A 24,483-nucleotide genomic window follows, 5' to 3' on the forward strand; every position below is an offset into this window, starting at 1 on the left:
GTATTCTCTGACCATCGCTACAGTGTATAATGCATTTGTTGCTCATTGTACAATATTTGTCTTTTAAAAACAAGAGATTGGAGTGACCGTTAGCATTTGGCACCTTACAAGGTGGTCATAAAACAAGACAACACTGGGCAGATGCTAGGGCAACACAAATGGGTGGCCCTAGTTCAGCTATGAAAGCAATAAATATGACCCCTTTCCCGGTGGGAATAGAAAATGAGTTATTAACACAGTACACAGAGGTTTGAGAAAACTCACTCTACAGAAGAAAACAACTGAGGCCTTACAATGCTTGGCTAATTGATATTTATCTCACTGCATGGATTTCAACCTTTGTCTACTAGTTATGGTTAAAACACTTTTGTAAGTACTGCATATTGAAAGCGCCTCTTCAGTCACTGATACGTTTAGGCACTCAATATGACAAGCACTCTGTCACTCATCGTTCCACTCATACATCCATTCATCCACTGATTTATTCTTGCATCCACCTACTTACCATTGGCAGTGAAACAGATGCAGAAGCTCAACAAGCATAAGCAGAATAAATTAAAGGGGCAGACTAGTGGGCCTGTTTAGAGAGCTGCAAAGCAATCTGAAAAAAGAAAGAGAATATGAAAAGAAATGAATAGCAGACAATTAGACCTAACAGACAATCCTAAGAGTTTGTCAAAGGAACTAACGCCAAAGTCCTTGTCTACTATGATAATCTATGAGAGTCCAAGTAACAAAATACCGTCTACATGCTTCACCACAGTTAAATAACAATCCACCCTTAGAGGCCTTCTGGATTTACTATATGGTTCTCACAGTAAATAGGCCGACTATCTTAGTTGTCAGCTTCATTATAAACAGATTCGACCTATGGCACATCACACAACTTTTCTTGAACCAGTCAGGCCTATAGTCTTGATCTAGGTCTGTTTTCAGTTTTTATTTTGGTGGATTTCAGCAGTAGTTTTTCACTGTCTTCCGAACCTTTCGAAATCAGAGCTAATCGGTGTTTATTCAGCTGCTTAGCCCACAAAATAGGCAAAAACTGTTTTTTCAGTATTTACAAACCATGTTTTTGCACTGATTGTTATAAAGCACATATGTAGTTTAAATGAGAAGCAATACAGGCTATGTAGTGTCCTCCCATTGGCAGTGTCCCCAATGGACTTATGTTATACTGTTTTAGGCACAGAACATTTGTGTATTGCACTCGCACTCACATCTCATTACCCTCGCTCACATATCATTACCATTCACACTTATTCTTTCAGAACTCTGTCTATTTTACAGGACTAATAATGGATTTAAAAAGTAAGAGTGCCATATTCAAATGTTTCAATAAAGATATTCCTGGACACAATTGGGGGACATTCACCTACTCCTTACTGAGTATTATGATATTGCAGGGGTGTCAACCCTGCCAACAGCATAGTGCCTTGTGAAAACTTTAAACGTTTGAATTACATCTAATTAATTTGTAGCACTGCATTCTAAGGCACCTTAAACTTTTAACTTTAAGCATGCTTGTCGCTGTTTTTCCACACTGTTGCCTGACAACATTAATGTGGTACTGCTGTTGTGTAGACATTCATAGTTTTCAAAGTGTTTCTAAGGCAGAAGTGTCACTAAGTCAGGCCTTATCTTTTAGCAGGCATCACGTTTTATACTGAGACGTGAAATTTGACTTTTAACATTGTTACCATGTGTTTGATAACCCCAGCAGTAATGTGCAACTGGGTAAAAAGCCCGGATTTTCTGAAGGTATCACTCATAACAATGGGAGACTTTGCATCTACTAATTTTGTGGGTATGCAGAAGATCCTGTGTCATGTTTCACCATTATCCCACACGCATTAGTGACAGCACTCTTTTCACAAAGCCCGGGTTGTATTGCAGTGGACTTTCTATTGATACTGACTTGTTAGAAAAGTGGGCTGATTGTATCAAAGGGTTTACTCATTCTGTATCATATATACGATATAATAAATACTATTAGAATATATATATATATATATATATATATATATATATATATATATATATATATATATATAATCAAGATGCCAATGAGCCAGCTATTTTGCCAGTCGGTGAATGAATTAAACACTATCAAAAGATCAAATATGATTTTAATATTCCCCAATTCAATAGAGTATAAAATAATTACATCAGACCTAAACATGCTTGTAAGCCCTGCTGTTTTAAATCAACCACACAAATATGGAGGAAACAAAAGGAAGAAGAAATAATATTTTAGTTACACCCCTAAACAAAAAAACTCAAGCTGCTACCTTGTATAACAAAGTTAATTGTGTTGTCCACTTAAGGAAGAAATTAAAATGACTCATTCTCTCTGACTTTCCTTTCCTAGAATGGCATGTTAGTTTGTATTGGTGCATGTGTTTATCAGTGTTTATATATTCACACTGCCACTGCTGAGGGCTGTTTCCCTTTCATTGGGGTGTTATCTGGGTGTGGGTTTAACTCATGTAATTCTGTGTAGTGTAATAATGCAGGGTTACCTATAAATTCCACAAGATTATGCAGAATTACACAAGAAGAATAACTCTGTATTAAGCGCTATTTTTTTGAGTTCAGACTGAACTATCGCATCCAAAATAGTTACGACAATGCATTTTCTCGCTGACTAAATGTACTCTTGAAATTAATTTACTCCCAGGTCTAGTGTTAACAGTAATTACAGGTTTAAAGCCCACCTTTAGCATTGGCTCTCCCTATAACCAACTCAGGCCTACTCTGTTGAGCAAAAGCTTTCACACAATGCAGCCATCAGGCAAACATTTAGTAGAATTATCAATTTTTATAAAAGTACAGTTGGCAAACAATATATAGTTTCTCCTAAGAAGGTCTAACAAGGATTATCACAGTGCACTCGTCTACCCTGAGGTAGCAGCCAACAGCAAAACATTTGCTTACTAAATAATCACTAAGATTGCATCTACCTAAATACCAGTTTACAGCCTTCAAAATGGTTTAATAAGAATCCAACCTTAAAGGTCTACAGACTGTAATAAAAGTATCTCTCAGAAAATAAATCAGCCCACTATGTTTGTTGTCTCTTTTCACAATAAACAAATGTATTCTATGGCATCTGACGTAATATTTCTCAATGAACCAATCAAGCCCATAGCACTTTCCATTTGCTTGTCATTATAACACAATATACAGCCCTTCTGAAAAGGGCCAAAGGAAGATGATCACATTTGAGATCTTTAAAAGTGTTTGTCAGAGGGTTGACCTATATAAAACCCCCTGGCTATTATGTCATCTGCGAAATTCCATGTAGCAAAATATTTGTCTAGAAGCTTTAACACAGTGTAATGACTATCCACCCTTAGTGGCTCCTTGGATTTAGCCAGGCTTTTTTTTTTATTTCAGTGGGTATTTTTCCAATGTTTACCAAAGTCTGAAAATGGATAGTTGTCAGGGTTTACACATTTTGGAAATCTCAAATAAATGCCAGTAGACGTGATTTCCAGTGCTTACAAAAAACATTTACAGATGCCAGTTTTATTTTAGTGGTACGTAGGAGTTTCATTTTTTTGTAGTGAATTTCTTGGAGCGACGCAGATAATCACAAAATATTTTTGTTGACGGAAGGAAAGCAAGAAAAGGGACGTTATCATTGGCCCTATGTTTTCTTTTTGAGAGGAGGAGAGAGGTAGGTGAGATAGCAGAACAAAATTGGGGAACATGCTTGAATTTATAATAATTAGTTAGAACAGTAAGTGTGTTTTGTTCCAAGCTTTCAAGTGCTGCTTTTATCAGTTCTGGGAAAGCACACATGCTAATGAAGGCATCTGGAGAATCCTTCATCATACACTTCACAGTCCATTTCTCTCCCTCAGACACAGTTGGCCCATCACCCAGCCCTAACTGGAAATGGTGGTGGTCAATCAGAACATATGAACTTGGGCACTAAGGGCCTGATTTATACTTTTTGCCGCAAAACTGCGCAAATGCAGTTTTTGCAGCACAAAGTATGTCACCGGCGTGCGCCATTCTACAGCGCCAGCCAGGCACCATATTAAAGGAATGTTGCAAGCCGGAGCTAAACTTGGGCTAGCATCTTCAAAAAAGACATTAGCCGGGTGGGGGTAGGGGTAGGGAAGGAGGAGGTTTTGTGCCAAAAAATGACGTTAGCCTGGTTAGAGACAAACAAATGCCTCTAAACAGACTAGCGTTATTTCTTGGCACACAACCACCAAAAACATGACTCCTGTGTTAGGAAAGACAGGAGTCGTGCCCACCACCCCAATGGCCAGCACAGGGGACAAGTGTACCCTGGGCATGGCCCTTGCACCCTGTGCCATGCAGGAGGCCCCAAGTTAGGGCCCTCAATGGCACTTTAAAAAAAAGTTATAAAATACTTACCAATACTTACCCTACTTAGCTGGGATGGGGTCCCCCATCCTCTAGTGTCCATCTGGTGTGGGTGGGTGTGTTCCTGGGGCTTGGGAAAGGCACTTGTGGACCCATTCCATGGTGTTTACCCATGGAAATGGGTCCACAGGTCCCCTAACGCCTGGTCTGACCCAGGCGTTAAATTATAGTACAAAGCAAGCTTTGCACCATTATTTAGCCCTTCCTCCCACCCGTGCGTCATTTTAGCATGGGGGGATAAATATGGGGCTATGGGGATAGCACCATTTTTTAGATGGGAACGCCTACCTTGCATCGGTACACGCATCCAAAAAAATGGTGCAAACTCCTATATTTCTACGTTAGACGTATCTAACGTCAACATATAAATATGGAATTAGGTTAGCGCTGAATTTGCGTAGAAAAAATTACACAAATTTGGCGCACAGTACAAATATGCCCCTAAATGAGAAAACAAAATATCCCCTAAGACCTCAAACCTACAAATTTTTCACTTAATTCCAGTGGGGCTGGTAAATTTACTTACTGTCCCTTTGTATTTTGAGATCTATGGAAACTCAGCAGAGCTTTAACTTTCAACTGTAAAGATAAGGATACTCTCTGGGACAAAGTGAGAACTTACTGGGGCAATCAAATCAAGAATAAATGGATTCCACAATGAATTCTGGATTTCTTATGGGCTGTCCAGGTCCAGCTCATAATGGGCTGTATTCTCCCCCCCCCCCCCATCGAGTTTCAATTACCCCCTGTATTGGTAACTTCAGGTGGGAAAATTCCATCCCATTTCCCTGTGTATACTGATCCTGCTTGTCCTCGTAAAACACCTATTGGCGCTTTTGTGGATAACATTGGGAATTATGTCTTTCTGTTTATAATACAGAATACTGCTGAGCGCCTCCTGCCTGCCGAAGGCGAAAAAACATGTTCATGCCAGCAACAAATTCTTACTTGAAAAGATCCGAAGGGACACCCCAGTATCTCCCAATAATTAAGTCTTTGGAAAACGTTTAGGGGTTAAAATAATTTTAGCTGAGTTCAATTAAGTCTTGTGATTTCTCCTCGTGACCCTCATGACAGTTCACGTGAACACCCATCTGTTTATGTTGTAATTTGTTGCATATCATGCATTTCAGTGTTTCCTCGCTGTAATGCTGCTTGGAAAAAATGTGAATGGAAGAGAAGAACAGTAGCAGTCAAAATATTCTGATAGAGGTTGCTTTTGGGAAACGCCTTCAGAGGTGCTATGACCTAAGGCCCTAAATCAGCACAATATGCTACAATGGCAAAATTGATTTAGTAGCCATGGTGCTACACGCCCCCACACCACTCGAGAGGCAACTTGAGACCATGAGAAAAACATACTTACATTGTGGTTAATATCTCACAGAAACAGTACTCGAAAGATATATGTGGGGAGGTCAGGGGTCTACAGTATATTAAACAAAGTAAGAAAGATTTCAATCTGGAGGGTCTCTACCATTTGAAGCTGATAACTGGATACTCTAGTTTTAACATATGAATTTCAGAGTAAATTAGTCAGGCCTACTCCTTTGTCATAACTTTTGATAAGAAAATGATCAGGTCTATAGCTTAAATCACTGGCTTGTCACCAGAACCAACTTAGCCCTCCTGTATTGAGCATAAGCTTACCCACAAGGCAATAAATTGCAAGACATTTCATTCAGCAGAGGCGTACAACTTCTACGCAGTCAAACTCTGCACCAAAGGAAGTCAACATGTTGGTGAAGGCAAAGCCCTTCTCTCAGTAGTGCTTCTTAAAAGTTTTTTGTTTTTCACATAACGTCTGGAGACAGCTCTGCTTTCAAGCCAGGCCTAAAACAGTATTGCAAAAACCACACATGCATATGCATTGAATGCGATATATTATTTATTATCATAGTTGAGGAAGGCAAGGAGTATCATCATTCCCTCCAAGAATGTCCTTTGCGCAGTGGAGGTTGGCCGCAGGGTCTGGCCATCACCCAACTCACTGCTGGCAGCCAACCCTTGCTGTGCACATAAAGCCTGGCCATCTGCCAGGCTCTGTGTCCAACACATCACAGGTTACCAATCCCCGCTGCACACAGCCAAATGACATGTGTAGCAGGGGCTGATAAAGCACAGCTGCAGTGCAAAAAATACTTTCTTCGTCAAAAGCCTGTGCTGGATTGTTAAATCTTCATATTCCAGGAAGGTCTGCAGGACACAAGAAGATGGGTCTAGGGTACTTAAATCCAACACAAGATTTGAGAACCAAGCAATAAAAATATAAATCACAATTTTAATAATAATGCTGGGGAATATATATAACCTTCTCATTTAATTGTTATATATATATATATATATATATATATATATATATATATATATATATATATATATATATATATATATAATTAAATGAGTGATTCTATATTAATTTCTATATTAATGTTATGGTTTCAACTCGCTGCCCACCTTCACATTAAAATTATTACTGAAGCTCCATGCTTTTTTCCTGGCCCAATTTTATGTATAAAGCAGTATGATAACACAGTTAGGGCTCAGCAAAGATCTGATATGTGTATTTCTGTCCTAACGTCATACCTGTAATGTGTTCTCACGCAACTGGTGTACATGCTATAAGAATCAGACAGAAAGAATGCTGAGACCAAGCCAATAAAGAGTGTTACCTCTGCTTCCAGGCACCTGTCAGAAGTGCAGATGCTGCAGACATTGCAGAAGAAGGAGATCGAGGAGCTCTACTCTAAGATGGGCAAAGTGCCTCCCGCTGGGATTGTGTCTCCAGCTGCCATGCTATCCAACCGCCAGCGACGCCTCTCCAAGGGGAACTACACGTCATCCCGCCGCAATAGTTTGCAGCGGCTGGAAATCTTACCACCTACAGGTAACCTTGAGAAACAATGGTAGTGAAATTTCAATCGAGATTTAGATGTCATCAGAGGCAGATTGAGATAAAGGCTGATAAAAATAATTCATCAATTGTCCCAAACCCAAAATGGCCTGTATGACATGCAGTGACCTGTCACTCAGCCCCATGTACCTTTCTGAGGCATAAGCTTGATAATTTTTCTTGTTTTTCCAAGAAATGTGGAACCTCTGAAGGGACATGTGCAAATAGATTATTATTCTGATGAAACACACATAGGTGAATCATGAGTTCTCAAAGCTGTTTACTCCTGAATGGGTACAACTCCTTTGCCATGTCAAAGCTTTGTATGCCCATCTAATAATAGTGACCATAAAATACACCAGTGTCTGAAATATTATAAACATGCTGTACTGACCACCAATAAACATCACACTCAGATACATAACAAAACAAAGTTGCACTCAGGAATGTCCAAGTGGATTTCTTTCACACTCACATAGTTGAAACATGGGATCCTGAATTAGAGAATTCTAGGATAGTTGAATAACTTTCGAAACCACTTTGCTACACGTCTTTGATCTCTACAAAGCCTTTATGGTGGCTTCTTCGACTGCTTTTCATAAGATAAACTACATCAAAGCTTCCTTTTTTCTTTCTTCACTATCTCCAGGGCCACTAGTTGAGTTTTTCACCTTCCGTCTCCCCCATTCGCTTTCCTTTCTTGAAGAGTTTTCCTCCAGTTTCCCTTTCCCACATAGAGAAGAAAACGTCTTGTGCTCAGGTCAGACTCAACGTCAAAACTATTTCAAGTAAGCACCTTTAGAACATCACCTTGCCATCTCTCCTTTTATTACAGAACTATGCATTTCCGTTATACTAACCTCGACACTGCTAGAATTCTTTAAAAAAAAGTTAAATGTCTTTTGAACAAACCTAACACAGCTCCTGATTCCCTGGCAACATCGACCAAATTTTGCCAGGGGTCACTAAAATCCTGAGCAGTGTGATTTCCTACAGAATCTCATATTGAAAGAAATAACGTTCTTGATAGTGTTTTATATTTGTTTTGGATGTGTGTGGCAGTGCTGCCCTCATCTTGCTAGTTCTGACCCCCCATCTTTAACACTGTTTTCTATTCTCCCTTCTAAAAATATCTTCATGGAAGTGGTGCACTGCAGATTCCAAGACTGTCCTACATTTCTGGCCACCACCTTGCCACTTTTTAATATGATTTAAATTGTTATTCTGGGGTACCCCTTTTTACCATATACACCAACCCCTTGCCACACTCTCATGGGTTTTTGGGTTAAAATTTTAAGCTATAAAGATAACACAGAATTGCTTTTACATCTCGCTCCAGATCTTCTTCACCCATAAGTCTCATCAGTGTCATACGGTCATTACCTTGTTGATGAGCATCAACTCCTCAGAGCTAGACTATTAGAATACAGATGTAATTCTGGGAGGTACTCAGGTTACGTTAGTGGTTGGGCGTGATTAGATTTTGCGAATCCTTCTTTACAGCAGTATATCCAACTGCAGAGGTGTAAATCAAGCTCTACTTCTTATCTCTGCCTTCAGACCCTTGCAAAGGTGCTCCTTCTTCTTATTAAAAATAAGTCATAGTAACCTCATAACGCCGATGAGAAATGCCATTTAATTGCCAAGACATGTCTCAATTTCACTAGCTCCCAAAAAAGGACGCATAGACATCTCCATTTACCAGGCAAGTTAATGGACCGGTCATGTGCAGAATCACCTGCTGTAGGCTTTTGCTGCCAGTTTCTCAACCAGTAAGATGCATAGTAGTCCATATAGCCTATGGTCTAAGATGCAAAAGGACTAACGCCCTGATTTAGAGTTTAGTGGATAATGTGTTTTGTCAGAAAGTACCCTGTCCACCAAACCCTCGGTCTTCCAACCTCATTTAGATATGGGAGGACAATATTTGTTTCACTGAGCCCACGTTAGCTCCATCGACTGAAAACGTCCCAAAAGACCAAAGGCTGTCAAAGGAAACACATTATGCTACCCGCCCTATTTAGGGTAGACAATATAATGTTTATTATTTCCAGTCTATCACCACCATAAAAAAACCTGGCAGTGAGAGACTGCAAAATGAAAAATGTCCTCCCCCGTGAAAGAAAGCTCCTAGGGTGTGGGATTTTTTTTTTTTTTGCAGAAACAAACTCTCAATATTGTGAGTTTGTTTCCGAAAACAAATGTTGAAAAACATTGTTGAATGGCCATCAAAACTGTCAGGAGCTGTCCCCCAAATGTTATGTACATTGAAAGGAACCGCCAGGACGGCAGATCCTTTCAATGTACATAGATGGCCATTGTACCTAAACTGAAGATGTTCCTTTAATGCCTGAGTGTGTTTAATTAATCTGTGCTTCATGTCTCGTAGGGATCATAAGAAAGAATTCCTTCAGTGGAAGCAGCACAGGGTCCCAAGAGCAACGCTCAAATAAAGGAGTCACATTTGCTGGAGACTTCAATAGAATGGTGAGGAGGTTGTGTATTTACTGGGTATTAATAATGTGAGATAATTGTGATTCCTTTTTTGTTTACTTTGAATGTTTCAATAAAGGAGAAAGGAGGAGAGAGAAAGTGTGTGTGTGTGTGAGAGAGAGAGAGCAAGAGTCACATCAGTGAGAAACATGATGCAAACATTTTTAATACTTTTATCTCCTTTATGGATATCATAACTCACCCAAGGAGGCTAATCTAGCAAGATAAGGCACCTCTGGAAGTATACTATTTGTACAAGTTTCATACACTTGCTAGTTAGCTTTAGCCTTCCCAGCAAAAATGTCAGAATGGAGCATAATGTTCAGCCGAATGGACATTGTACTGGACAGGAGGCCTTCTTTTTCCGGTTTGCTAGAGGTGGGTATAGTCAAGGATTGCTCCTGTAATAGGATAGTAATAGTAATAGGGAGGAAAGTACATTTTTCTTGTTTCCTCACATTCCATGAGATCTTAAGTTCAAATTAAGTTAGGGTCACCTATACGATCCAACCACTGTTTGCCTGAAATAGCATACTTGGCTGCCACTATCTAAAGCAGGGATACTCAAAGAACGGCCCGTGGGCCTCATGCGGCCCCTCTGACCTTTATATGTGGCCCCTTGGGCACAGGAGCACTGGGCAGCTGTTTGCTTGACTCCGCACTAACAAAAATATTAAATACACACAATAAATCATTTATTTATAATTTATTTCAAACTGAATTGGTGTTAAAGAAAAGATGTAACTAGGGACTCTTGCACTTAACTTTAGAAACGCCTTCATTTTTAAAGACATCTTGCAGCATAAGTGTAAAACTAAGACAGTTGCTTCAAAATAAAAAAAGTGTATTTAGTTAACATGCAGAACCTTTTCGTCTTAGTACAATTTATTTTATCAGTGCATTGAGATGTATTCATTTAAAAGTAATAGTTTTCAAACATACATTTGGAAACAAATTTGGAAACATTAATTATTTCCCTTACCCTGAGAACACCACCAATAGTAAATTAAAGAGGCAAGTCACTTGGGTTCCTATCATACATGAATCATGTATTTCGAGGTCATCTTAAATGTGATAATGTAGAAAAAGGAGGGAAAGTGACACTAAACAATTGCCTAGGATCACACAATTTGGAAAAGTGGGTAAGCCGGGATTAATTCTAGGTTTTCTGGTTTCCTATTGTTTATTTCAGCCACTAGATGTATATCCTTTGCTTCCCCTACACCTACCTTGCCATCAATCCCCCTAGCCACCCCACCCGACCGCCACTACCCTGGCATCAATGCGGCCCCCAGGCACGTCACAGACCAAACTTTTTGGCCCCTGGGAAAATGTTTGCGAGTACCCATGATCTAGAGCATTGTGTGGGAACCTCTCGCTCCTGCCCCAAGAACAATAAATAGTAAAGTGTGTCACCAATGTTCCATTATGCTCACAGACCCTTTGTAATTTCCATCAGAGCTGTGTGAACAACCAGTGTGGCTTTCATATCTTGTGTTCCTTGAAAGTAAACATTTTAAACATTTTTATGAATTCAGGTTTATAATCATAATATTACTTATATGATAATGAATGGCTGTGGACTGTCATTGCTTGCATCCATCCCTTGCCTCGGCTAAGATAGAGGTGTGGTCTAGTGGCCAAGCTGTAGAACCGGAATACCAGAGTTATTTTCCTGTCTTAGTCACTTAACCAAACTTTTATGATTTTTGGTAAATTACTTTATCTTCTCATGTTAATGGGAGCATTAAGGACGGAGCTAAGTATCGGTATTAAGCACTATGCTAAGAAAATAATGCTCAGATTTATGTTGGATAATACAGCACACCTCTCGTCACAAATAGTGTTGCTGGACTGCACTTTGCTAACCTACATTTTCACCTTCTCTGTCTAATCTAGTGAACATGAGACAGATCGTTACAGAAACTCAACGAAAGTCTCTTGGACTACCTCAACAAATCGCCTGATTTCTGCTGCTCCTCGAGTGACCACAAGAAACACTGCATGGACAAAGCCAATGGTTGGCAAGAGACATAATTCAGTGTTTGCGGGGTGTGCTAGGGGTTCAGTGCACAGAAGTTCTCGCCAAGGCCTTTTCTGCATGAAACACATGGTTCCGTTCACTGCTGTGGAAGACAGGCTTCTCTGGATACCCACAAACTCTCACAAAGTCGGAAGTACGGACAGAAGTGCTTATATGTTTGCTCAAAGTCCTTCTCAAATTCTTCGGAGTATGTCTTTTTTCCAGTGTGAAAAAGATGGCCATGTGGTAGGTGCGTGGAAACATGAACGTCACTGCGCTGGCCCCACCCACTTAAAGAGACAGGTTGCCAATCCGTCATCCTCCTTTATGTGTGAATACAAAAGAAGATCGCTACATTTAACAAGGCTTACGCTGCCATTTCGGAATAACTGTTTTTGGTGGATAATGTCAAGTGATCTACCATGAAACATAACAGTAATCAGGATGCTGACAGGTGGATAATGGTGAAGGGTTTGGAAGAGCAGAATGTTCTGATTAATTGTACAATGTAAATATACACATACAAATGTACCTTCATTTTTATGAAGGGACGGGAAGAGGCGGGATTTCTGATCTTTTCACCTTTGTGACTATAATGCAGAAGCCTATAAACGCTGATGTGTTTTTGTTCCTCTCGCCCTAAACTTGTGCCTCTGTATGTGCACAGCGCTGCTATGTAGCAATATAAAGCTATCAACATTATCACAACATTGTTGTGGAACATATGTCAAGTGGGTCTGTTTTATTTTGTGCTCTGCTATCGTTCACAGCTCTCCCTCTCATGAACTCCCCTTAGGAACTATTCCCAAGGCAAGGGCCGCCATCCATAAAGAACACAGGCAACACATGTGAGGCAGAAGACAAAAAGATGAGATACTACTTTTCTTGGAAAGGTTTTGTGATTGAAAAAGGAGAGGCTGATGTTTTATAAATGAACTGAGAAACACTGAGTGGAACTGGTGTCATCAAATGTGCATTATTTATGAATGCTCCCAAGGGCATCATCATGAGATAATTGCCCAAGTTATGCATCCCAAACTGAATGTAGGGCTACATAAGGAGTGTGAAGGACCACAAATGTCAGTGATAATGTATTCCAGAACATGTGTTAATATTATTAGCACATGCTTTCTGGAAGGAGCAGGGTTTGGGGAGCTAATTCACAGTCTTACGGTTGATAAAACTATGTGCTGTTGTCCAGTGCAAGTTGGTAACAGTTCTGGTTAAGATGCAGTGTGATGTGAGTAGGTGAAATGAGCATTGCCTCCGTAGCAGCAAAAGTTATGGGTGTCATATATTTAGTTTTTTGGGCTTTTTCATGATACATAAACCCAGGTATTAAATACCAGTAACACTAGAATTGATGTCATGCTGAAAGAAATAAAAATGCAAGGCGCACTGCAAAACATAGTTATGAAGAACTATGTGAAAAGTGGCACTTAACTCTAGTGTAAATAATGTGGCAACAAAGCTGGTGTGCCATATCAACAACAGAAAATAGAGAATGGGCTAAAGAACAAGAAAACAGAATTGTGTAAATGTGGGATGCAGTTATTGTTTGAAGGCCATATGGAATTCAGACATATTAACTCATATGAGATAAAAAGATGTTGAACATTTCTTCATATTTTATCGAAAATCCAGTCTTTTATGTATGGATATTTCAGGTCATTAAGACAGCTATTAAGATGAAGGTGATATCATAACTTCCACAACCTGAGGTTCCATCTTTTAGCCAGAGGATAGACTTTATGCAACAAGAGACTAAACTTCCGCTTTAAGAACTCTTAAACATAGTCCCCAAAATGAAATGTTTCCTTTCACAAATATAATTTGAAAATTGTTCAATTCATGCACAGGTTCATATAATATGCAAGAAAGAACCAGTAAAATACCAGCAATCCCACCATAAATGTTAGAAATTGGGTCTCTAGTTGGCAGTCGGTTTGCACCCTGTCCAAATAGGGACCCTCACTCTAGTTAGGATAAGGGAGATACCCGCTCAGATAACCACTGCTCACCCCCTTGGTAGCTTGGCACGAGCAGTCAGGCTTATCTCAGAAGCAATGTGTAAAGCATTTGCACATAACACACAGTAACAAGTGAAAACACTACAAAAGGACACCACACCAGTTTTAGAAAAATAGCCAATATTTATCTATTTAAAACAAGACCAGATACGATAAAAATCCAACATACAGTAATCAAAATATGAATGCTGCAAGATGTACTTAAAAATACAGTTCCTTGAAGTCGATAACCCCACCTGGGGCTATCACGGCGTTGTGAACAACAAAACCAAACGTTCAGGCTGGCCTCGGCGTCGCGGGCCAGCTGCGGTGTCGGGAAGACCCGCAAACAGTACCTTGAATTTGCAGGGCGTTGTGATCCTCGTGGTGAGCTCTGGAGAGCGGCGTCACTGGCGTCGGTTCTGGAGTTGGTGCAGGAGTCGTCAGGCCCTTGAAGTCATGCACCGCGGGGATCGAACTCCGGGCTGATGAAATCAGGTGTGTTGGCATGGATGGCATCGGGGCTGCGGAGCGAAGCGGGACGATGCGACGTGCAGTGCCCACAGGTCACGGTGCAGGCAGCGGCATTGTCGTTACGGAAGCGCTGTCGTCGGTAGGCCCAAGCCAGCGGTGCAGGACGGGACGGTGCTTCGTGACCCTCACGAGCGGTGTCCAAAGGCCACAGTGCAGGCAAGGATGCCTGGTGACGACACTGGAGCCAATGGTGCTGGCGTCGGTGGACCGGGGCTGTGGCGCGGGACGGGGCGGTGCTTCGTGCTCCTCAAAAGCGGTGTCCACAGGCCACGGTGCAGGCAGCGGCACCGGTGTCAGCAGGAGCGACATCGTTGGGGATGCCCAGGCTGAGGTGTGAGCAGGTGACGCCGGAGTGCGGGGCCCACAGGTCACGGTGCGAGCAGCGGCTCGGTGAAGTCGTCCGATGACGGCCGGGGAGACCAGGGACGCGGTGCGAAGCGGGGCAATACGACTCAGTGCAGCATCGGCAGGTCACAGTGCAGGCCAGCTGCGTCATAGGCGGTGTTGCAGTGGTTTCTCCTATTGAGCAGCACAAAACACACAGTTCCCAGTGATGCAGGTCGAGGAAACTGAAGTCTTTGGTGTCTCTGAGACTTCCAACAGGAGACAAGCTCTACTCCAAGCCCCTGAAGAATTTTCTCAAGCAGGACACACAGCAAAGTTCACCCTTAGCACTCTTTTCAGGCAGAAGCAGCAACTGCAGGACAGTCCACAAAGCAACACAGCAAAGGAACAGTACTCTTCCTTCAGCTCTTCAGCTCTTCTCCTGGGCAGAGGTTCCTCTTGATTCCAAAAAGATTCTAAAAATCTGGGGGTTTGGGTCTTCTTCTTATACCCAAGTTGGCAAACTTCAAAGCAAAGTCTCAAGTGTTTGCAAGATCCTTCCTTGTTCAGGCCAGGCCCCCAGACGCACACCAGGGGGTCGGAGACTGCATTGTGTGAGGGCAGGCACAGTCCTTTCAGGTGTGAATAACCACTCCTCGCTCCTCTCTAGCTCCGATGGCTCATCAGGATATGCAGGCTACACCCCCGTTCCCTTTTGTGTCACTGTCTAGAGGAGAGGTGTGAACAGCCCAACTGTCAAACTGACCCAGACAGACAATCCACAAACAGGCAGCGTCACAGAATGGTATAAGCAAGAAAATGCCTCCTTTCTAAAAGAGGTATTTTCAATCAGACAATTTAAAAAACAACTTCACTAAAAGATGTATTTTTAAATTGTGAGATCAGAGACCCTAAACTCCATATTTTTATCTACTCTCAAAGAGAATCTGCGCTTTAAGGATATTTAAAGGCAGCCCCCATGTTAACCTATGAGAGAGATAGGCCTTGCACAGTGAAAACCGAATTTGGCAGTATTTCACTGTTAGGACATATAAAACACACTAGCATATGTCCTACCTTAAACATACACTGCACCCTGCCCATAGGGCTACCTAGGGCCTAACGTACGAGTGCCTTACATGTGATAAAAGGGAAGGTTGAGGCCTGGCAAGTGGATACAAAAAATAGGAGGAAGAAGGCAAAAAGTTTGGGGATAACCCTGCAAAAAGGGCCATTTCCAACAATAAACAATCTAAACGTTCATATGTACTTCTTGGAAATTATATTCTGTTGTAAGAATCTATGCTTTCTTATGAGATCCCCTTTTGGTGTATCTCAAACTAAAATTACATTACCATTATCTTCTCTCATGGCTCAACTTCCAGTGTTCAGTGTAGATCATATTCAAGCATATAAGCTGCTTCCTAGAAAAACTGGGAAACAATGAGAAATCAGTCCTTGCAAATGTGCTTGATGTCCAGCAACAAAACCTTAGTTGCTAAGAAGCCTGAAAGGAGAAAATAGAATTTCTTGAATAAGAACGAGAGGAGGCTAGAAAAATGTGTATTCCTTAACATCCAGATTCTGAACTAAGGGCCTCATTTACTGGGAAATGACACAGCATGGCGCTGCAAGCCAGCTTGCTGCGCCACGCTGCATCATTTCGAAAGTGCCGGGATGCGTTGTATTTACAGAAATATAACACATCCCTGTACTTTTCTCTGCGCTGGTGCACACACTGCTGTATAGCGCCGACTCCCTTCCGCAATGGTGCAAGGGTGCCTGCATTGCAGGGATAATTGTTTATGTGCAGGAACCTTCCTGCACATAAAGAATCATTCATGGTATTTTCCGCTTTCTATGTGGGCTGCAGATAGCTAGAATCATAGGTAAGGCATAATGTTCCTCGGTTCTAACTGCTAGAACAGTTTTGTTCTCTTAAAGTTTCCCAAACATATTTCTTAGCAGGAAGGATGCGCCATGATCATTCAAATGTGTTTCCTGTATGACATTCACAGCAGTACAGTCACTGAGAACTTATGAAACTACTTTCTTATTTTTTTATCAGACTATCAATACGCTTTACATTTCATATGACAAGTGCAGTGACATGTATATTATAGTTCTGTGTCCTGGAAAGAAACTCAGCCTAGATTGACTCACAGAACTCTTTACTTATTTGTAACTTTAAGAACCACTTCCTTGCAGGAGAGTATGTGAATGAACACACTCTACGCCAGAATCTCCAAACAACTCATACACAGACTCCAGACCAGCCAGAACATCCACAAGCCTCATACTCGACCTCCCAAACTGCACCCACATCACACCACACCTCAGAAAGTTTCACGTGCTCCCCAGTCACAAGCGCATCCAATTTAAACTTCTCATGCATACATACAAAGCCCTACACAACACAGGACCAGAATATTCCAACCCATCAGACACCTATGCTTGCCTCACTCTCACACATTCTGTGCATTCACAAAAGCAAAACTTGTGGTTGCTTATTCTCTTATATCACACCGAAGACTTGAAATGATCTCCCTCAACACATCAGAGCCTCCTCCTTACTTCTTGAGTTCCACAAGAAGGTAAAAACCTAGCTCTTCGTATAAGCCCCTTGGGGACTACACAGCTGCCCGAGCTACTGGATACTATGTGGGGATTAGTGTGCTTTACAAATCACATAACAATGTGACTGCAGACATGATCTCATGTTTATGTACTCCTGTGGGGCTGCAGTGCTCCTGCACCCCTCCTACCACTGCAAAAATGGGTGTCCCTAAAAGGGAGGAGAGGCATTGTTGTCTCACTGAGTGGCAATGAGTGCCCTTGGTGTGCGTTGGCAGAGCAAGGATTGACTGGTGCTACCTAGAAGAGCCTGATTGCATGGCGTGGCTGCTGGGCAGTGACTATATTCTCCAGACATCAGAACAAACCTTGTGACAAGCGGATCAGCCCAGATTCACCGTGAAGGTAAGGAAATGTGAATCATGGTTCCCTCTTGAGCCTGTGATCAGGTTTCAGAGGGACCTGACAAGACCTTTAGGGGCAAAGCATGGACTGGCCATCATTAGACTGTCTTGAGTCATCAGTGCCCACGTGTACCAGGACCCTAGACCCTCTCTGTGCCTCGGGGTAAGGATAAAGAGGAAAATTAACTGCGTTCAGTAGAGCTCTCCTAGACTCCTTCCAGGCAGTAAGTGGTTGGTGCAAGGCAGGGCATTACTATATTTCACCAACTTGTGTGGGCGAGACAGGGCATAGGTAGGATCTCTTTCCATGTTTCAAAGCATGGACCCAAGATTCACTCCTTACTTGGACATCAGACTTGCCCGTTCATTTTCAATGACCGTGACAGGAACTAAACTATCGCATATTCCCTTACAAAGCCTTGATATTGGCAGCACAGTTGTACAGGTAAAGAAACGCCAGAGCTTTCATTAGGTTGGTGAATATATCATATTCGACTGAGAAGAGGACGCAAGAGGACTTGGTTATTTATGGCTGGTTTGATGAGAGGTCTGCCAAGTCACTGTTGTGCCAGATGTGTCTGCCACACTGGAGGCAGCTGTGCCACCAAAATAAGAGATACAAACTCTGAGGTGGACATTTTTTCCATATAATTGCAGCTGCATACATTGCATGAGCCAATACTAACAAACAAACATTGCAGAAGTTCTGCCAAAAGCTGGCTAGGTTGCACAAAGGTGTAACTCAAGCCCCTGCTGTGTAAGGGGGCAACCTTTTAGGAGGCCCCTATCCCTTCAGAGTTACCTTTTAAGCCTAAGGCCAATGAATATCTGTCAGATATGGGGAACTGAAAGGGGACCCCATCATTTTGTGTTATGCCACTGCCTCGGCAATAGTTATAGATGAACTCAGAGTTGCTGCTGATGAAGGGGACTTGGCTGGAGTTATCTGGTTCAATCTGCCTGCCATAGTCAACGCAGTGGACCTCTCAATCTTCAAGACCAGGTTAGGCAAAGTTGACATCACAGGCACACTTAGTGCTTGGCTCACCTTGTTCTTTGAAAATCCTTTGCAGTGTCTGTCCTTTCTGTGCACCATTTCACTTACAAAACGGTGCCATGAATTGTGAGATCACCACTGTTGACCATGTGTTGGAAATTTGCTCCTTTTGCAGGGCCACCCCATATTTTTTTGCCTTTTTGCTGAACCCTATTTTTGCTGGCTATAGAACTCGGTACACTTTACCCCTATGGACCATAGGTAAAGTGCTTGTGCTTCTCCTTTCAACGTGGTAAAATCAGTATGCACCTGATTGGAATATTTAACTTATCTCTACGTTCCTATTATATGGTACCAAGGTGTTCATGAGACCTGTAAGTTAAATGTCACAAGTGACTGTTGCATCCATTGTGCCATGCGCAACACTGACAATGTAAACATGACTGTAGGCTTGGCTGTACAGGTTTTAAATTCTAAATTCCGCTTGTCATAATTAGCCCTTTTGGCAAACTTAAACCTTCTTTTTAAATATTTATTAGTCACATCAAAGTAGGCCTTATTGCCCATAAGGCAGGGTGCATGATATTTAAAAGTAGGACATGTAAAAGTTTAATGTTAAACATGGCTTAGTAGTGAAAAAGCCCTAAAAGCTATTTTCACTTTAGCAAAGTTGGCTGTTCACTAGGAAAGCACTAGAATGCAATATTAAGTATTAATACTGTAGCCCGGGAATTGGTCTAGCAAGAAAAATAATTAAATAACAATTTTTAATAGTGAAGTTGAATTGTTTCTGGAAATTAACCCCCAGTCAGAGCAGTCTCCATCACAGTGAGCCCTCTTTTTGACATCACTGTGTCAGAACCTGCTAAAGTGTCAAGACCTCCTTGACAAGCCTGCTGTTATTTTTTTCTTTAATATGACACTTGTGGATCTCTTTAAATAGGTGTCTCCTGTCACAGGTAAATATTAGCTAACACTTGGGCTGGGCCCTTTACACATCCACACACACCTCATGCCATCAGAGCCCAAGTTTAATGTGGCCGAATATTTTCTAATCTAGTTAATGCCTAAAGTGGGTAGGAATAGCCACTCAAACCATTCCCCATTGATTAGGGCATCCCCAGGGGACATTCCCACCCACTACTTTCTGCCAGGCATAAATGTGGCATCTCCAGGGACCCTCTTCAGAACACCCCTGGAAGTGTGGAAGATCGGAAGAGAACTTAACCTGCTTTTTGAGGTCTGAGGAGAGCCTAGAAGAGTGGAACTGCTCCCCTTTTTGTATCCAGGACAAAAAGGTGGACTCCAAGGATCATAACACTGATCTCCTTAAAGCTAGAGGGGCACAGCAAGCTACAAGAGGCCTCTTCCTGCAACAGTCCAGCTGACCAGTATCAACTGGACCTGAATTGGACCCTCCTGTTGGCCTCTGTCTGCCACTCTGTGAGTCTCTAAGTGCCTCTCCTGAGTTCCCAGGTGCTTTAGAAGTGTACAACTGTGGAAGACTGGGACTTAAAAGACTAAACTCATATGGTAAAAGCTTTGAATAAGACAAACCTAGTTAGTGTATCTGACCTGCCTCCCACTGCTGTCAGTGCCGAGGTCTTGTTCTACAGTGACCATTGACTATCATTGGCACTTTTTGACTCTTAGCGTTATGTCTGCTTAAAACTTGAAACAATCATATCTCAGATAATCTTTATTAGATTTCTGTAATTTTCGTGTCTTCTTGGTTATTAAATTGCACTTTATTTTTCTAATTTATTTTGAAATTGTTATTGTTTTGTATTTCAACTTTATTACTGTTTTGGTATTGCATAAATACTTACACATTACCTCTAAGTTAAGCTTGTCTGCTCTGTTCCGTAGCTACCCGGGGACTGAGCTCAGGTATGTTTAGGGTCCTAAGTCATTCACCCTGACAAGTATTATGAGTATTACTTGATGGGATGTATCCCCCATCAACTAATAACCCAATTTCTTACAACATGCTCCTTAATATTTATGTAGGACCTCTGACTTAAAGCATCAGCTGTTTTGCAGTTATTTTTGCAGACGAAGGGCATCTTAATGTAGACTAGCTAGATCAGCAAACCTGCCTTGCACAACTAATCGGAAAGGAAATCGGATTGGGATGGGCAAAAGTTCTTGGAATTAAGGCCCTGATTTATACTTTTTGGTGCAAAACTGCGTTTAGCACCGGCTTGCACCATTACTGAGCATCAGCTGGGCAGCATATTTATGGAATTGTGCAAGCCGGTGCAAAGGGTAGGCTAGCGTAAAGAAAAATTACGTTAGCTGGGTGGGGCTGGCGGTATGGAAGAAGGGGGTTTTGCACCATAAAATTACGTTAGGCAGGTGAGAGTTAAAAAAATGACTCTAAACAGCCTAGCATCTTTTTCTGATGCAAAACCATCCACACCACATGACTCCTGTCTTAGGAGTCATGCCCACCACCCCAATGGCCAGCAAAGGGGACCAGGGTCCCCTGGGCATGGCCATTGCACCCAGTGCCATGTAGGGGAGCCCACTTCAGGGCCCCCAATGGCACTTAAAAAAATATACTTACCTGTCCTTAACTATACTTACCTAGGATTGAGCCCCTATCCTCCGCTGTCCCTCTGATGTGGGTGGGGGTGTCCCTGGGGCCTGGGGAGAGCACATGTGGGCTTATTCCATTGTGTTCCACCATGGAAATAGGCCCACAGGTCCCCTAATGCCTGCCCTGACCCATGCGTTAAATGGTGCAAAACAAGCTTTGCAACATTATTTGACTCCTCCTCCCCCCTGGGCGCGATTTTAGCACAGAGGGGGATAAATATGGCGCTAAGGCCATAGAGTTATTTTTTGCACAGGAACACCTACTTTGCATCTCATTGACACAAAGTAGGTTTCCACATCCAAAAAATGACTTTACTCCATAAATTTGGAGCTAGGCGGGTCTAGCGCCAAAGTATGATTATGGAGTTAGTTTTGCACCTAATTTGTGTTGAAAAAAATTGCACAGATTCAGTGCAAAACAAGTATAAATATGCCCCTAAATGTCAACATGGTAGAGTTTCCGATTTCTGGAAAAACCACTACCATCAGAATGCAGTTTTGACCTCCACCTAAGGGAACTGCCCCAAGCCATAATTCAAAGGTAAATATCTGGGATCGCTTGTTCACATGAATCATTCATTTAAGGCACTTATGAATCCTCTCTCTCCTCTTTATGCTTCCATGCACCTCACCTGTTTGGAAAAAATGTTCTGTCCTTGCTCCAAGACCTCCAATTCAAAGGTTGCCACTCCCTGTGTTCATTACAATATTGACCATTGTAACTGTCTTTACCTCGGGCTTTATGACACCTCATTCAAGAAACTATAGTGCATACTAAATTTTGTGGTCATGAAGGTCATACATTTGAAAACGCTTTTTCACTAGCTTCTTGTGAAGGAGCGAGTCAATTTTAGACCCTTTGCCTCATATAAGTACATTTTTATGTTCTTGACCATTCATGTTTTAGGAAATGTCTTTCCTTATACAGAATTTAGTCAGTTGCGGTCCAACTTACTTCTTCTAAGAGAAGCTCCTAGGATTAAACTAACAGGTAGGAACGGCCGTTCTTAGTACTGAAGTGCTTACGTCACTAATTCTGAAACACGTTTCCTCTTCAGCTTTTTTACTGCCAAACTAATTTACTTTTTTAAAGAAAACCTCTCAAGACTTTATTGTCTTGTTGAGTTTCAAGTTTGAATGTATACTGTCTTCCAGTTTCTGTCTTTTACATTATCTATGATTCTGTTGGAGCCAAGCTGCCTCAGTAGTGGGGATGAGCTTCATAAATACATCAAATAATGAACAAAATTGGGTTCTGAGGCATCTCTAGAAAAATGTACTGATTAGGGACAGACAGAGGGAACAGGACTGATCTGTCTGCCAACAATGCGAGGGTAAAGAGGAGAAGAGGTCAGCCAACTGGTAGGCCAGGAGAGAGTGCCTGCAGGATGCAAGTTAAAGAACCTATTGTATTTCACTGTCTGGCCTAGCAGCTATTCCACTGTCCTCCTTGAGGCCCAACTCCTTGTCATGTCCATTTTCTTTCACTTGCATCCTGCAATTACTCTCTCCATCCAGGGCCACTGGAAAAATGGGATTCCACAGATTTTATTGCATGAATATGGGTTTACCCCAGAATCCACTATCTACTGCACAATTTGCAGATTTTGTGTGTAGCTCGATCAGAATAACGGTTATTAACATTACCAGGGGGTGCAATGTCTCCCCCCTTGACACTATTACTCTGTTACTAATTGCTGTATTCAGACATTTAAAGATTTGAAAAGAATTTCCCAAAAACATGTTGCATCTCTTTTTAAGGTACAACATATTGAATCCCAGTGTGCCTCTTATTGGGGACGTACATGATAAATATGAGCGTACTGCACAAATTGGAATGGTGCTGTTTCTTAATGGAAGGAGGAACTTCCAGAGGCCATGTAGTGTGTACATATCGTAACTCAATCAGTATACCTACTAGAAAGTGTACATGTAGGTGTATTTAATGCTGGCTTCAGCATTCTCTGTTTCATGCAATCGTGCTACGGAAGGAAGAAAGGTTCGTGTTAGCAAAATGGTGTGAAAGTCCATAAAGGAATAGTAATTTCTAATGTTGTTCTTGGAAATAGGAGGAGGAAAGCCAATAACCTGAAATGGTGAAAAATCGCTCTATCGCCAGTCCCTCTTCTATATCTATGCCCATTAGTAATAAAACAGGACTAATCTGCTGTTCGTCAGGTGTTCGAACTGGGACAGTGCAAGAAGTGGCAAAGGCCCATGGTTCCCTGAAAGAAGAGTAAGTGGTGCCCACGCGCAACCACTGGCACAAATTAATCGCAGACAGTGTTCATGTGCTTTGGTAGAAGCTAAACTTGTTGATAGTTAGTGGATAGCATTTTGAATAGGATCTGCTAAATGTGTTTAGCTATGTTTCCTAATAAATCAACATATTTATATCACTGTACTCCCTTTTGTATCAGAGTGGTAAAATGTCAAATTACCTAGGTAATCATATCAGAGAATGGGTTACATTATTTGTTTTTAATTGCAAGATATTTTAAATAAATTGTGTTTCTTTGCTGCACAATTTTTCTTTCGCTGCCGCATAGATTGGCCAACTCTGAATAATTAAATGTAATTAATTTATAAAAGGCAGGTCTGCTTTAATGGTGCTTGCCAGCCCTGCTACAGTGAAAGACTAGAGATCAAGCATTAGTAGTTAAAAAAACACATGTTTTCAAAAGGGTCTTAAACTTCTCATATGCGGGACAAAATTACAGCGTAATAGAAAGGCAGTTCCAGAGTGAGGGTCCTCGAAAAGCAAAAGGACAGCCCCCTGTTACCTTTCCCATTTGTACTGAAAAAAACAGGATAGGTTATAGCTTGCTGAGTGCAACAATCGTTCTGGACAGTAGGAATGGTCTAGCGCGCTAAGGAATTGAGGCCAGACTTTGTCATAGTTTTATACATGTAGCAAAGAGCCTTACACTTAATTCACTTCAACCGGCAGCCAGTGCCGCTTCCAGAGATGCAGCGAGACTAATTCAAATGTTGGAATATGACTGGGCAGGCGATCCACGGCATTCTGTACAATCTGGAGTCTTTTCACAGCAGACATGGTAGCTCCTAAATAAAAGACATTATCATAGTCATGGTGTGAAATAATTAAAGCTTGCACAATGTTAATTAGAGCGTGCACAATGGTCCTCTGAGAAGCGGCTGGCTATAGCTAGGGCATCTTCCTTAAACACCTGAATAGGCCAAAACAACCAGTGGCTACTTTGTTA

The 24,483-nt window shown here is 41.7% G+C and overlaps 1 protein-coding gene across 1 annotated transcript in view; it reads left to right on the forward strand.

Moving 5' to 3' along the window:
- WNK4 (WNK lysine deficient protein kinase 4) overlaps positions 1-12,540 on the forward strand; it is a 401,913-nt gene extending 389,373 nt beyond the window's left edge. The window contains exons 18-20 of the mRNA XM_069237729.1: positions 7,089-7,291; positions 9,687-9,784; positions 11,690-12,540. Of these exons, the coding sequence (XP_069093830.1) occupies positions 7,089-7,291; positions 9,687-9,784; positions 11,690-11,692 (304 nt within the window). The 3' untranslated portion in view covers positions 11,693-12,540. The remainder of the gene's footprint in view (positions 1-7,088; positions 7,292-9,686; positions 9,785-11,689) is intronic.
- Positions 12,541-24,483: the final 11,943 nt, after the last annotated feature.

Source organism: Pleurodeles waltl, chromosome 6 (assembly GCF_031143425.1).
Source record: "Pleurodeles waltl isolate 20211129_DDA chromosome 6, aPleWal1.hap1.20221129, whole genome shotgun sequence".
Classification (NCBI taxonomy): Eukaryota; Metazoa; Chordata; class Amphibia; order Caudata; family Salamandridae; genus Pleurodeles; species Pleurodeles waltl.